Genomic DNA, 15,172 nt, shown 5'->3' on the forward strand with positions numbered 1-15,172 from the left:
TGGATGAATTGTAAGGAAAGCTGATGGCAAATAGCTAGGAAAGCAGTCAGTCCTGTTTTTTCCGTAACCATGCCTACAGTTATGCCCAGGGCTGATACAAGGGGTATTACTTGGATTGCTCACTTGTCATGCTATGCTGCTATGAGCTTGGCTATGGGAATTGGCAAGGGTCTTTCAATAGGTACCACCCCTAATTTAGGAAACAGGAATACCAGGGCACAAGTCCCAGACCACCTAGCAGACAAGCAGTGATAAACTTGAATACCATAGAGAATAGAGGCATTGTGAATGTTTGGACATAGGGGCTGGGTGACAGTACCAAGGGTAATGATATTGTTGCAGTCTGCAGAATCCAGAGTACCCACAAAGTGTATTCCTGAGGAGTTAAAGCAGTCTGTAATGCCGAAGAGAGGAATATGAGAGAGATAAGGGGTAGTAGTGACATTTGGCTTGGAGCAGTCAACAAGTGATAAGGTGAGAAAATCTAATAGGACAATGGGTGAGGCCACAAATGGTGGTGAGCATTTGATCCTAGAGGGACACATAACCAGCATTCTCCAAAGAGGTCAGGCTGAGCATTATTCAGTAGCTGATATGTAGTAGTTAAGGTCTGAAACAAAGACAGGGAGGTGGGATCAATATCATTAAAAAAGGGGGTGATATTAAGGATATAAGAACCTTTGAGGAGCTTTGGACCACTTCTGCCGTGTCTGTACCTAGGGGTCAAGAGAGTGGGATGTGTTTGCTCTATATTTTGATTGTGTCTGGTGGACAGCTGTGATAAATGCTATAGTAAAGCTTACCAATGACTCCCATTTCCCATCTAAGGTACCATGGTGGACATTGTTGTTTGAAACTTAGATGGTCTTTTAATTAAAAAAAAAAAAAAACCCAACCCAGAGTCAGATACCAGGGTGAAAGCTGAAAGATCAGAGAAGCAGAACAGCCAGCCACTAATTCTTACCTCTATGAAATCCTCAGCCTAAAGAGAGTGAGTTCCTGTTTCCTTGTGCCTTATATACCTTTCTCTGCCCTGCCATATTACTTCCTAGGATTAAAGGAATGTGTGCTTCCCAAGCAAAAGCATGAGATCTCACATGCTGGGATTAAAGGCATGTGCCACCACTGTCTGACCTCTATGTCTAATCTAGCGGTTGGCTCTGTCCTCTGATCCTCAGCCAAGTTTATTAGGGTACACAATACATCACCACAGGACACAGCTGAAAAGTCAGTGTTGTGTCTTCTACCAATGCTACCTGAAGGGTGAGAACTCAGGAGGGAGGTAGTGCTTAGAGGACATTGTATGTTAGAAGGTGTGATGGTGGTGAGGAGAAAGGACAGTAATAGATGACTCAAAGGTTAACTTCTTATATGTAAGTTATAACTTATATACAAGTTCAGCTACAGCCAGAGCTCACAGACAGGGTATCCAACATTGGATAGTGTGGTCTCGTTTTTTCAACACATATGTAACAGGTGCAAAGGAAGGTCCCAGTTGGTGACCCAAGACCAAGGCACAAGGGCCTAGAGGAATAGTGGAATTATGGGCAGCTCCAAGGGAAGACAGGAGGAGAGGACACGAAGAGATGCTACAACTCAACTGGGCCTAAGGAAACTGCTTAATTGCAGCTCTAAGGGTGGGGGAGTGTGTTCAGGTGAAGAGGGCCATCTGACTATGGCTGGGGTTCCTCCACTTCCAGGAGTACTAGAGGGGTGCCAGACACTCAATGGTGACTTCCTCAGACCCAGGGAAATGTTTACACCAGTTTCAGGGCCAGTGCGGGTTTCTTTGGCTGGCCCTTTTACCCTACAGTTATTAACAGAATTTCAAATGTCTGCCAGAAACTGGTGAAGGGCAAATGCTAAGAAAAACAAGTAATCAAGAATAATCAAATGAATTTGTGCGCTACAGGGGCCTCAGCAGGATTGGGGACAGCTTCTCTTTCCCTGCCACTATTAGGAGGAGGGGGCACAGAAGAGAGCACGGCCAGGCCTGTGGAAGACACGTGAGGAGAGAAGGGAGGAGGAGAGCAGAAGAGAGGGGAGGAGTCTGTGACCGGCTTTTTGAGGATTCTCCTGCACATGCGCATGTGGGCTTGTGGAGCTACGCCACGCATGCACAGATTATGTGACCACACCATGCGCATTACAGATGACATAAGATGTAAGACCCTTTGCTTAGCTGCTGAACTGAGCATGTCCAGTCATATGGCTGGAAGAGTGGCAGAATCCTAACATTCCAAACTTTTTGCTTATTATAAAAGAAGCAGGTGAACAGGAATAGCAGAATAGTTTCTCCCAAAAAACTGTTTCCAGCTGACTTGGTGGGCATCAGTTGACTCCTGTGGGGTTAGGGAAGGGGGCTTCTGAGGTAGACAGGTGTCCTGGGATTGTCCGCTGCTTTGGGAATCATCTGACAAGGTGCTGTCCAGGTGGATTCAAGCTGGTTCCAGAGCTTGCTGACCTGTTCAGATGGATTCTCTGGAGCTCTGAAAACTTTTGAACATATTAAGTAAGAGGCAGCCATGAGAAAATTAAAGTCTTGGGCTGGTGACTATGACATGACATTGTAGGGTTTAGTACTCTGTTTATATTGGTTAGTGTTAGTGTGTGTGTGTGTGTGTGTGTGTGTGTGTGTGTGTGTGTGTGAGAGAGAGAGAGAGAGAGAGAGAGAGAGAGAGAGCGAGAGAGAGAGAGAGAGAGAGAGAGAGAGAGAGAGAGATTTGGAACATGTTCTTAATTTTTACCTGAGAGATGCTTTATCAGAGACAGATTATTCTAAGGTACCTGTTTCCTTTATTAGTTTAGCATCCAGGAGACACAGGTGATCAACTGTTGAGAGCATTTAACGGTAATAGATTGTTATATTAAGGTCTGCTTTTGCAGAGCCCAGACACTTTTCAGTCTGGAGGTGTGAATACCTTTTAACTGTTACTGTTCCTTACCACCTGGGTGTATACTTGATGGTCCTTGGACTCCAGCTCTATGATGATCCCATAACAATTAGCTGAGTAGTTGATTAGAAGAGGAAACCAGGAAGAGAAAAGCTAGTGGGGTGAGAATTCATTCTTCTGGAATTGGAGATAAGGCAGTGGATTCTGATGTCCTCTGGAACTTGAGAGAGAGCAGGGCCTTGTCTATGTCACTGTGCATGAGAAACACTGCTGACCGGTCTGGAGTGAGGCACATGGAGGGAGCAAATGAAATGAAAGCTCCTAATGAAAGACCCCCGACTGGAGTCTTCCCTCTGGAGAGACCCTCGCCCAGAGATCACACCGAGACCACAAGTCAGATGCAAACAGCAAGAGGCTTTATTCAGGAACACGAGTACCCGGGGCGATACAGTCCCTCCAGAAGCTGAAGAGACTGGCGCGCCCACGGGCTGGAGTGGAGGGTTTTTATAGGGTTGGGCAGCGGAAGGGCGGGTACAGAAGCAGGAAGCATAGTTTACAGGGTTCTGATTGGACGATTCGTATGAGGCCAGGTTCAAACTCAGGGCAGCTCGTGGTTTTTCCCCGAGCTCGACATGCCTGCTGACTTGGCTCTCATCCAGGGTACAAGTTGTTTTTCTGACCTCTAGTTACTTTTCAGGCCCTGCTCAAAAATGGCGTTAGGCTAAGCAAGTATGCTGGGGCCCTTCATTCCCCCATTTTCTTATCTCAGGGAATGGAATCCTCCATTCATGGGGAAGAATAGGGATGTGGCTCCATTTCCACCTGGTTGAGTCGTTGGTATTGTTGGGTCAATACCAAGGTCTGAATAGTAGAAACGCGTTCCCTGATAAATTGGACAAGTCTGTTTAGGATACAGGGCCCGAGCGTCAGAAGGAGCAATAAAATCAGAAGGGGTCCCATAAGGGTGGAGATGAGGGTGGTGAGCCAGGGGGACCTTCTGAACCATCCTTCAAACCATCCCTGCTGTTCTTCAAAGAGTTTTTGTCTTTGCTCTAATCTTTTTCTTAATCTAGCCATGCTATCTCTCACCACCCCAGTATGATCCGCATAGAAGCAACATTCTTCTTTAAGGGCGGCACATAACCCCCCCTCCTGCAGGAAGAGGAGGTCTAATCCCCTCCGGTTCTGCAGAACTACTTCAGACAGGGAGGTGAGTGACTTTTCCAAGGCGCTCACGGATTCCTCCAGTGCCTGGATATCGGTATGCATGGCAACCTGGAGTTGTCTGAACTGGTTGGTTTCCATGAGGGCAGTGGTACCTGTGCCTATTCCGGCAGCGACTCCTCCCATAGTTAACCCACCTAGTATCAGGGCCAGGGTTAGCGAGACTGGCTCCCTTTTTATACGGGGGACCCCTGTCTCATATCGGGCATAGATATCTTCAGGTGCACGGTAGACTATCTTGGGGTACAGTTCTATGAGCACACAATAATCGGCCGTGTTGGCTAGTATTGAGGAGGAGAGGCATGGTGTAAGTCCAGTGCTACAGGCCCAATAAGTCCCGTTGGGAGCCACGAGATAGTGGGGTCCTGGAACAAGTGCCTGGGTGCGATTACACAGGTGTTGGTGGGTGTAGGGTACTATCCCCAGACATAGTCCTTGTCCTGACACCTCGGAGATTGTGAGCTTATGCTGAGGTGTCGAGGCACATCCTGACGGGGGTGAAGAAGAATTGGTGAAGCTTCCGACTACGGCCACCCCCTCATAATAGGGGGGTGTGGAGACTAGGCATAACCAGCATTCCTGAGTCTGATTTGGGTTGGTAACATTGAGGGCTGAGTAAGCGCCCTCTATAAGATTCAATAGCCGGTCTCCCGTACCGGGCCTGGGTGGCTGGAGGGTGACTGGGGTTATAGTGGCGTTCGGAGCCGTGCTTGGGCAAATGGCCGAATTGGGTCGGGGGGTAGCCCTCGGGGGTGCCGGAGCGGGTAAAGAGGGGCGCTTTTGGTCAGAGAGAACCTGGTTGGGACCTATAGAGGCGGAGGGCTCTGTGATTTTAAGCCTAATCGTAAACACGACTCCCTGGTCCCATCCCGTCATGTAAAGTCTAAGTCCCCATGTTCTACCTTTAATCCAGTCTTGTGTTATCTCCCTTCCCTTTTGAGTAAAAGATATATTCAGGGGGTTGCAGGTGAAATTTACACAGGGCCCCCCCCTTTCCAGTAAGTGTTATCTCTTCCTGACGTGACAGTTCCCCAACAACGTCCTTGAGTAAGAGGACGCCATAAGTGGCTTTCTCTTTGGGTAGCCCTTTTTACCCTAATGAGGTCCCAAGTGGATGAAGGCTCCCAATAGGTATTACCAGTTGTTTCACATCCCCATGCTTTACAGAAGTAACTTTCATAACCCCCACATTGTCTAATCATCTTTCTGTCCCTACCATCCCGGGGGCAGACGTAAAAGGATAGTTGTGACAGGGCTGCTCTGGTTTCAGGGTGACCACATCCATATCTCCCGTCACTACATTTGCAAGTTCCCTTACCATCCTGACAGACTTCTGGTGCTCTGGGGTTCATGGGGTCAGTGGTAGGGATGTCCCAGTCCCCTGACCCTGCTACTAGTTGGCAGAGATCTGGATGCAAGTTGGGCCACCATGTGAAGGGGGTGTGAAGGGCGGTCGTTTGCCAGACCATCTCCCCAGTTTGTGAGATAACCTGCCAAGTGAGCCTCTTAACTAGGTGCGGGCTCTCTGCCGCCCTAGTCCCCTGGGGGTAGGCAGAGATTAAGAGGAGGGGGAGGAAGAGGAGCCGCGGGCCAACCTTATTTTTAGGGGGTTTCGTGTGCGGCGCACTGTCCATGTTGACTTTCTGGATCCTGCTGGGTCGGGTTCCCTGGCAGCCTTCACATGCGAGGCGTGGATCCATGCAGCAATCCCGTCGACCTTGAGTGCAGTGGGGGGTGGTCAGCAAGACAGTGTAGGGCCCCTTCCACCGTGGTTCCAGATTCTTGGTCTGGTGTCGTCGGACCCAAACGGAGTCCCCGATCTGGAAGGGGTGGGGCACCACCGGCTTGTCTAGCTGCTCCTGGTAGGCCTTGGCCAGGGGCTTCCAGATCTCCCTCTGCACCAGTTGGAGGGCTTGAAGATGTGCCTCTAAAGTAGGGGTGGTAGCAAAGGAGGAAATATCAGGATGGAGAAAGTCTACAACAGGAGGTGGGGCCCCATACATGATCTCAAAAGGGGTTAGGCCGTGTGGGCCAGGAGTATTTCGGGCTCGGTAGAGAGCCAAGGGAAGTAGGAGCACCCAATCTCTAGTGCCAGTTGCAAGCGTTAATTTGGTTAAAGTCTCCTTGATTGTTCTATTAGCTCGTTCTACCTGTCCTGAGCTCTGGGGGCGGTATGCACAATGGAGTTTCCAATCAACCCCCAATAGTTTGGCCACCTTCTGACTTACCTGAGAGACGAAGGCAGGCCCGTTATCCGACCCCAATATTTGAGGCATCCCATACCTGGGGAAGATTTCTTCCAACAGTTTCTTTGTTGCCACGTTAGCCGTCTCATTCTTGGTTGGAAATGCCTCGATCCATCCAGAAAAAGTGTCCACGAAGACCAGGAGGTACCGGTACCCATAGAGTCCGGGTTTTACTTCTGTAAAGTCTATTTCCCAATGAACACCAGGACGATGGCCTCTTTGGCGGGCCCCCTTGTTTAGATGAACCTTTCCTGCGTTGACTTGAGCACAGGCTGGGCAGGTAGAAGTTACCTGCTGAAGTACCTGATCCTGGTTCAGCAGCACTGTCCAGGTGTTTTCTCTGTCCAATAGGGTCTTCATCTTGTTTTTGCTCAAATGGGTCAAAGCATGGAGGAATCTTAGCATGTATCGGGTATGGGAGGTTGGCATGACCATCCGGTCCCCTAGTATATATGCCTGTCTTCCTTGTTCCCAGTCCGCCCCCATTTTCTTTGCTAGCTCATGGTCTTCTGGGCTATAGGGCACGGGGTCTCTCTCAGGCTGTGGTTCTTGTATGGCCATCAACTGGCTGCTCCCTGCTGGCTGGGAAGCCACTGTTCGGGCAGTCAGATCCGCCAGCCGATTCCCTCTGGCTACCGCAGAGTCATCCTTTTGATGCCCTGGGCAGTGGACAATACTGAGTTGGAGCGGGAGGAACAGGGCCTTTAGGAGGTCTAGGATCTCTTTTTTGTTTTTGATTTCCTTACCCGCGGACGTCAGCAGGCCTCTCCGTCTGTAGATTTCCCCGTGGACATGCGCAGTGGCGAAGGCATATCTGCTGTCAGTATAAACTGTGAGCTTCTTACCTTCTGCCATCCGGAGAGCTTGGGTGAGCGCAATCAGTTCTGCGCGCTGGGCCGATGTCCCGGGCGGGAGTGACGATGCCCATACTACTTCCGATTCGGTGGTTATAGCTGCCCCGGCTCTGCGTTTCCCCTCCTCCAGGAAACTGCTCCCATCTGTGTACCAGACAGCGTCTGGATTCTTAAGCGGCTGATCTGTCAGATCAGGGCGGGTGCCATGTGCTTCGGCTAGAATCTGGAGGCAGTCATGCTCCTCGGAGGGGCTAGGCAGTGGCAGCAAGGTAGCAGGGTTAAGGGAAACTGTCGGCCCAAAATTTACCCGGTCTGAGTCCAGCAGTAAGGCCTGATAGTAAGTCATTCTGGCGTTAGAAAGCCATCTGTCCGGTGGTTGTCGGACCAAGGCCTCCACTGCATGGGAGGCCAGCACAGTCAACGGCTGTCCCAGAGTCAGCTTCCCGGCATCCTTAAGTAATACGGCGATGGCTGCCACCATGCGGAGGCATGATGGCCATCCTGTAGCCACCGGGTCCAATTTCTTGGACAAGTACGCTACAGGTCTCCTCCAAGGTCCCAGTCTTTGCACCAGTACCCCTTTGGCAAAACCTGAGTTCTCATCCACAAACAGCTCAAAGGGCTTGGCTAGATCTGGCAGACCCAGAGCCGGGGCCTCGAGTAAGGCCTTCTTGATCTGTTGGAACGCTTTCTGATGCTTCTCCTCCCATTGGAACATGGCCCCTGGTTTAGTGAGGGGGTACAATGGGGCTGCCAGTTCGGCAAAGCCAGGAATCCAAAGGCGGCAGTACCCAGCCGTACCCAGGAGCTCTCGAACTTGGCGGGGGTTCCGAGGAGGGGGGATGGAGATTATCGTCTCCTTCCTCGCTCTTGTTAACCATCTTTGCCCCCCGCTCAGGGTGTAGCCCAGGTAGGCAACCTTGTCTCGGCATATTTGAGCCTTTCTGGCTGAGGCTCTATAGCCCTTTTGTCCAAGTCTGGCCAATAAGGCTCGAGTGCCCTCCAGGCACTCGGTTCGACTCCTGGCCGCCAGGAGTAGATCATCCACGTACTGGAGCAGAGTCAGGGTTGGGTGTTCGACCCGGAATCCGGCCAGATCTGCATGTAGGGCTTCATCAAAGAGGGTTGGGCTATTTTTGAAGCCTTGAGGGAGCCGGGTCCAGGTTAACTGTCCCGAAAGCCCTTTTTCTGGGTCCCTCCATTCAAAAGCGAATAGCATTTGACTTTGAGGGTGCAGTCTCAAACAAAAGAAGGCATCCTTCAGGTCTAGCACAGTGTACCAGACGTGGGTCGGTGGGAGGGTGCTCAGAAGGTTATAAGGGTTGGGCACCGTGGGGTGTATGTCCTCCACCCGCTTATTGACCTCTCTCAAGTCCTGGACCGGCCTGTAGTCCCCTGTCCCCGGTTTCTTAACAGGCAAGAGAGGGGTGTTCCAAGGGGACTGGCAGGGCTTTAGCACCCCTTGGTCTAGGAGCCTTCGAATATGGGGCTTGATCCCCTCATGAGCTTCCCGTGACATTGGGTATTGTCTAATTGAAACGGGAGTTGCGGAGGCCTTTAGTGAGATCACCAGCGGTGGCTGATCGTGTGCCAGCCCCAAGCCCCCAGTCTCTGCCCAGGCCTGAGGAAACTCTCTCAGCCAGTTCTGTAGTTCCTCAGGAGATTTCTCCGGGGGCTCTGGTTCAAACAAACGGTATTCTTCTTCTAAACTGAGGGCAAGGATTTGTAGAGAGTCTCCTTTAGGACCCGTGACCCTCGGTCCCTTCTCATCAAAATAGATTTGTGCCTTCAATTTGGCTAATAGGTCCCGTCCTAACAGCGGATGGGGGCATTCAGGTATGTGCAGAAAAGAGTGAGTTACTTGCCCTGATGCCAGTTGGACTTTTCTCTCGGCAGTCCAATAATACCTCTTGTTTCCAGTTGCCCCCTGCACCAGTGCAGAATGCCGGCTAAGAGGCACTCCGGCATGGGTTAGGACTGAATGTTCGGCACCAGTATCAACCAGGAAGGTCACGGGCTGCCCCCCGATCTTGAGGGTTATCCTAGGCTCAGGGGGGGGGCTCCTGGCCTCGACTCCCCTAGTCTTCCAGACTAAGGAGGTCTACAGTCTTGGGCTTGGGCCGGCGGGGTCCTTGTGGCTTCTTGGGGCACTCTCGGGCCCAGTGTCCCTTCTCCTTGCAGTAAGCACATTGATCTTTATCAAGGGGTGGCCTCCTTCGCTCTCCCGACCTATCTCCCTCTCTCTGCTGTCCCTGAGACACAACGGCGGCCAAAACCTTTTTTATCTCCCTATGCTGTTTCTTGTCCCTTTCCTCTTGTTTCTGCCATCTCCTTTCCTCACGCTCCTCAGGAGTTTCTCTCTTATTGAACACTTTCTCTGCTTCCTTCAATAAGTCTGGCAAACCTAGCGCCTGTAAACCTTCCAGCCGCTGCAATTTGGTTCTGATATCTGAGCTAGACTGATAGATAAATGATAGGATGACACCTGGTGCTTGCCCTGGGTCTTCTGGATCATACGGAGTGTACATCCTATAAGCCTCCTTCAGCCTCTCTAAAAATGCAGCGGGTGTTTCTTCCTTTCCCTGTATCACATTCCTTACCTGGGCCAAATTGGTAGGCCTTCTGGCGGCCGCTCGGAGACCCGCTAAGAGCAACTGGCGATAGAGACGTAGATGCTCCCTACCTTCAGGTGTATTGAAGTCCCAGTCTGGGCGGGTCAAGGGAAAAACTGCATCGATGATATTTGGGAGTTGGGTTGGCCTCCCATCGTCGCCCAGAACCTGCTTCCGGGCCTCCAGGAAAACTCTCTGCTTCTCCTCTACTGTTAAGAGGGTCTGCAGGAGCTGCTGACAGTCGTCCCAAGTCGGCCTGTGAGTCACTAGGATGGACTCAATTAGGCCGGTTAAGGCAACAGGATCCCTGGAGAAAGGGGGATTATGTTGTTTCCAATTATAGAGGTCTGAGGCTGAAAAGGGCCAGTACTGCAACTGGCGATTCGGCCCCTCTCTAAGCGGGAAGGCCCTGGACTCAATAGGGGGGCCATCCCGGCGGCCGCGGAGGCGGCCGGCAATGGGGGACGGGGCTGCGTCCTCTTCTTCAGCCCCGTGGGTCCTGCGAGTCGAGGTGACTTCCGGATCTGCCACGGGCACGGCCGGGGACGCCGCCACCGGGGGCGGCGGCTGGGGCCGCTTTGGCCGGCTCTCCAGGTGGTCCGGCTCGATATGGTGGTGGGTCCTCCGTCAGGAGATCTATAAGGGGAGTATTGGGGTCTGGGGGAAGGACTGGAGGCTTAGGAGTCTCCTTGTGAGGGAGCACGGGGTAAAGGGAGGAGTCTGGGTTGGGGGGCGCAGACGGCCCAGAGACTGGAGGGGGCTGCGGAAGGAAAGGCTTAACCCATGGAAATGGGTTCTCGACCAGTGATCTCCAGATGGTGATATATGGGACCTGGTCGGGATGCCCATAAGGGCTAGGGGCGAAAACCTTACCCTCCACCTGCGAAATAAGAGAGAGGTTAAAAGATCCCTCTCGCGGCCAGCCGACATTCATCATGACCCATTCGGCCTCGCAGAAGGTGATCCATTTCTTCTTCCTGACAATGACACCTTCATTGTTTCCTCGGGCCTTAACATCGGACCAGTGGTCCTTGGTTAGGCTCAATGGGGTGGTGACAGCCTGTCCCATGGTGGTCTCCAAATAAAGAAGGGTTAAACACACAACGAGAAACAAACAGACAAGACAGACCACAGAATTTTTCGCTGCGCGGCTCCGATGTAAAACCGAAAGCAAAAACTCAGATGGGGACGCGGAGTGTTTGAATTCTCCGTCCCCTGCCAGTACCACGTATCCTTCTGATGCGTGGGTGGCCCTGAAAAACCGTGCCCCAGAGGGGACTTCCCGTGCCCCAGAGGGGACTTCCCGTGCCCCAGAGGGGACTTTCCGTGCCCCAGAGGGGACTTCAGATACCCGTGGAACGTCTTCCAGGGTTTCGGTGGGCGAAGTCCGAGCTCGTCAGCTCCTTCAGCCCCCACCGACTCAGACCTGACTTAGGATGTCCGACGAAAACGAAAGACAAGTAAACAGACTGAGACAATACAGACAGACAGTGGCCGGCCAGCTTACCTCCTGACAGTGGGTCGGTGGTCCTGAGGCGGGGGTCTCAAATCCCGGACGAGCCCCCAAATGAAAGACCCCCGACTGGAGTCTTCCCTCTGGAGAGACCCTCGCCCAGAGATCACACCGAGACCACAAGTCAGATGCAAACAGCAAGAGGCTTTATTCAGGAACACGAGTACCCGGGGCGATACAGTCCCTCCAGAAGCTGAAGAGACTGGCGCGCCCACGGGCTGGAGTGGAGGGTTTTTATAGGGTTGGGCAGCGGAAGGGCGGGTACAGAAGCAGGAAGCATAGTTTACAGGGTTCTGATTGGACGATTCGTATGAGGCCAGGTTCAAACTCAGGGCAGCTCGTGGTTTTTCCCCGAGCTCGACACGCCTGCTGACTTGGCTCTCATCCAGGGTACAAGTTGTTTTTCTGACCTCTAGTTACTTTTCAGGCCCTGCTCAAAAATGGCGTTAGGCTAAGCAAGTATGCTGGGGCCCTTCACTACCTTAGCTGGAAAATCTCTTCCCATCAAGTAACCCTGAAAATACAATTAAGTCTGGTGAGGTGGGTAAGACTGTTCCCCTACCCTGACACTAGGGAAATGAGAAGGAGAGATGGTACCCCCAAAACTCCCTCAGGACTGAGTAAGTGACTCAGTGTCCAACAGGAAGGAAACGGTTCGTGTAATGGTAACGCCCGCATTACCGTCACCCGTTCACCATGTCCGAGTGAGGGGCTGCAGATTAAAAAATTAGGGACAAGAGACATCGAGTCATTCGCCACGGCTGAATGCTGAGTGCCAGCTGAATGCCGTTTATTGAAAGAGGGAGGAAACCTTAAATACAGGCTTACAGCACAATGGTGGATCCCCGGAGGGCAGAAGTTCGCTACATTTTTGCATCTAAGCTGTTTACACCAAATGCAGGATACAGGAACAAAGAACCTCCGGTAGAATGTTAGGTGAGAAGGAAACCGGCAGGGAATCTGAATAGGGAGGACATCTGGTCAAGGTCGGCAAGCAGGGCGGCAGCCACTCACAGTGGGGGGCCAGGGCCCACAGGTTCGCCCTATGCTGCATCCTGGGTTCCCTGTGTGCCCGTGGCCAAGCCTTGGAGGTCTGTTGGAGGTCTTTGATGTCCCCATGCCATGAGGTGCTTGAGGGCAGTCAGCTGACCAGTTATCTCTCTAGGTGGCACTTTGAACAAGGCTCCATGGATAGCCCGAGAGGCAGGCCACATACTAGCCCACATGGCCTTTTCTAGCAAACAGGGACCTGGAAGCTCCTATGCAGGAGCTGCTCGGATAGCATGTGCCAGCATTTGGCAATTCTGTTCATGGGTTTTCTCATCTCTCCCATGGTACCTTAAATGCCACAGCTGAAACTTCCATCTGTGGGATTAGGAGCCTTGCTCTCCAGATGCTTAAGTTTAGCCCTGATGTCAGGAAACTCTGGGAAACAAGAGATGGATTTTATTCCATATCTTGAATTAGTGTTTTCTTTTTGTTTGTTTGTTTTTTGTTTTTGTTTTTGATAGTTTGCTGGTTTGAGGACAGCTTCAGGAAGACCCACTAGGAGGCAGGCTGTAAACTGTAAACTCTCTCTGGCTAGAGAGCCATCCTGATTATTATAATCCCAATGTGGATCCTGATCATAAACTTATTTGTATGTGTCTTAGCCTGCTTCCAGACCTGTCTGTGCTTAGTGGCCCACCCAGTACTGGAGAACAGAGCGGAGGTCAGATATGGGGAGGTTCTTTGGGGTGAGAGATTTCTCAGGTTGAGGAATGCAAGTGGGCAGGAGAGAAAGACTCAGAAAGGGAGGGTTCAGAGCTTAGGTAGAAGCGTGGGGATAAGGTAACTCTTTTCATTTGCCCGTTCGCTGCAGAAGTTAGATAATTCCTGTGGAATACTGGAGTTCAAGCAGTCATTACATGGCCAAATTTACTGGTATCTGTGGATATTTAAGGCATTTCTCAGAGGAGGAGTGGGACAATGAGGAGGAAGCCCCCATGTCCCATGACTGCAGCCAAGAGAAAAATAAAAATTAAAATAACAAACAGGATCCAAGACTCCTATCCTGGGTATCCCCAAGGGTAGTTAATATGTGGACTGGCAAAACAGCACAAGTTACCCCACCCTCCATCAAGGGAGGGACAAGGGCTAGGGGGCATACATACTGGAGGACCCCCAGAGTCCAGACAGCATTCAATACTTTGTTAAGAGAGAACGAGTTGTGGTATGCAGCCTGAGGACCCCTTGGGGGGTCTGATGCAAGAAATATATCTCAGGCTATGGTCATGGGATATGGCAAGAGATCAGAAAGGGAAAACTCACCAATCTAAGGCAGCCGGTGTGTTGTGCATAGCAGTCCCGGAAGCTGGGCAAATGAAAAAAGCAGGCAGTAATAAATCCAATAAAACTTGGTACAGGGTCCCAACTCAGAGCACTGGGAGAGCCTGCTTCATCACAGCACCAATGTTGGTTTTAAATGTGGCGCTTTTACTCTGTGAGGAAAGGTCACAAGGCACGACAAAACCCAGTCTCAGAGCTTTATTAGGAGTGGGGGTGGGCAGAAGAGAGTGTGTCCAGGCCTGTGGAAGAGACACGTGAGGAGAGAAGGGAGGGAGGAGAGAGTCGAAGAGAGGGGAGGAGTCTGTGACTGGCTTTTTAAGGATTTTCCTGCATATGTACATATGGGCTTACAGAGCTACGCCATGCACGCACAGATTGTGTGACCATGCCACGCGCATTATGTAATCACGCAGCGCATGAATGACTTAAGACATAAGACCCCTTACTTAGCTACTGAATGCAATGTGTGGTCATGCAGCTGCAGGAGTGGCAGAATCCTAACAGTTTCAGGTCATCATGTTATGGAGGAGAAGCTCATACTACAGCAGCCAGATTGAGGGAGGAGCAAGCGAGCCTGTGCTGGTGGGCCTTCTCCTCTTTCCTTTTCTACCATCGAGACCTCAGTCAACAGGATGGTGTCTCCAGCATTCAGGGTGGGTCTTCCCCATTGTTTATGCCTCACAAATGGAGCAAGGAGCTTCTCAGTACAATCAAGTTGACCCTTAAACTTAACCATCATAGATAACCATGACTTCCCTTTCAATTGCATGGCCTCTGCTGTATAGCTCCTTCATCTAAATAAAATGGTGTGCATACTCTGCACAATTAAATAAAACCAAGTGTTCCTCCTATTTGTTGTCCTACCAAAGAAGTTGTCCTACCAAAGAAGTCTTTTTTTTTTTTTTTATCTCTGAAGATGCACCTCCTCATTCCAAGTTCAGCTAACACAACCTTCCTCAAATAAACATCTTTCAATTTTAGGCATAAAAGTGCCCTTGGGAAGGAGGATAGGTGTGGGAAAAATTAAGAACAGAGCTAAGATTTGAAATAATTGATAGTAAGTTTCTATTTGCAATGAGCATAAGACCCATAGATTTATAATAGGACATGGAACTCCAGCACACATTTCTTTGTACAACTGAAACCCCATAGATGTATATCAATGCCACCTACCTCCTTCAGGTATGTTTCTCTCACCCTGGTTCACTCACCACCCACCCATCCTCCACTTAAGGGGTTCATGAACCCAGTGGATGCTATAGATTTCACTGTCCTCAAGTAAAGGCCCAATGCCCAGGCCCCATGGCCATGACCTCCATCTTTCTCTGGTCACGTCTCCTTCAACCTTCCTAAAATATACTTGCGTAGCTTTAGCTATACCTGGACAGTCTGTCCAATTAATTATCAATTAATTAATTGATTGATTAATTAATTGTACTTAATTATGAGGATGGATGAGTGGCATGGTACATATACAGAAATCAGAGGACAACTCTGTGAA

At 50.8% G+C, this 15,172-nt stretch overlaps 2 protein-coding genes across 4 annotated transcripts in view; one reads left to right on the forward strand and one right to left on the reverse strand.

Annotated features, from left to right (window-relative positions):
* The window catches only part of Xkr4 (XK related 4), a 439,385-nt gene that overhangs the window by 394,980 nt on the left and 29,233 nt on the right, over window positions 1-15,172 (forward strand). The gene's annotated exons all lie outside the window — the stretch shown is intronic.
* On the reverse strand, window positions 9,012-10,982 carry LOC128097262 (WW domain-binding protein 11-like). Its single transcript, XM_052717636.1, has one exon. The coding sequence runs from the start codon at window positions 10,897-10,899 to the stop codon at window positions 10,315-10,317; it is 585 nt and encodes a 194-aa protein (XP_052573596.1). The 5' UTR covers window positions 10,900-10,982; the 3' UTR covers window positions 9,012-10,314.

Source organism: Peromyscus californicus, unplaced genomic scaffold (assembly GCF_007827085.1).
Source record: "Peromyscus californicus insignis strain IS unplaced genomic scaffold, ASM782708v3 Scaffold_5__1_contigs__length_169319896, whole genome shotgun sequence".
Taxonomy (NCBI): Eukaryota; Metazoa; Chordata; class Mammalia; order Rodentia; family Cricetidae; genus Peromyscus; species Peromyscus californicus.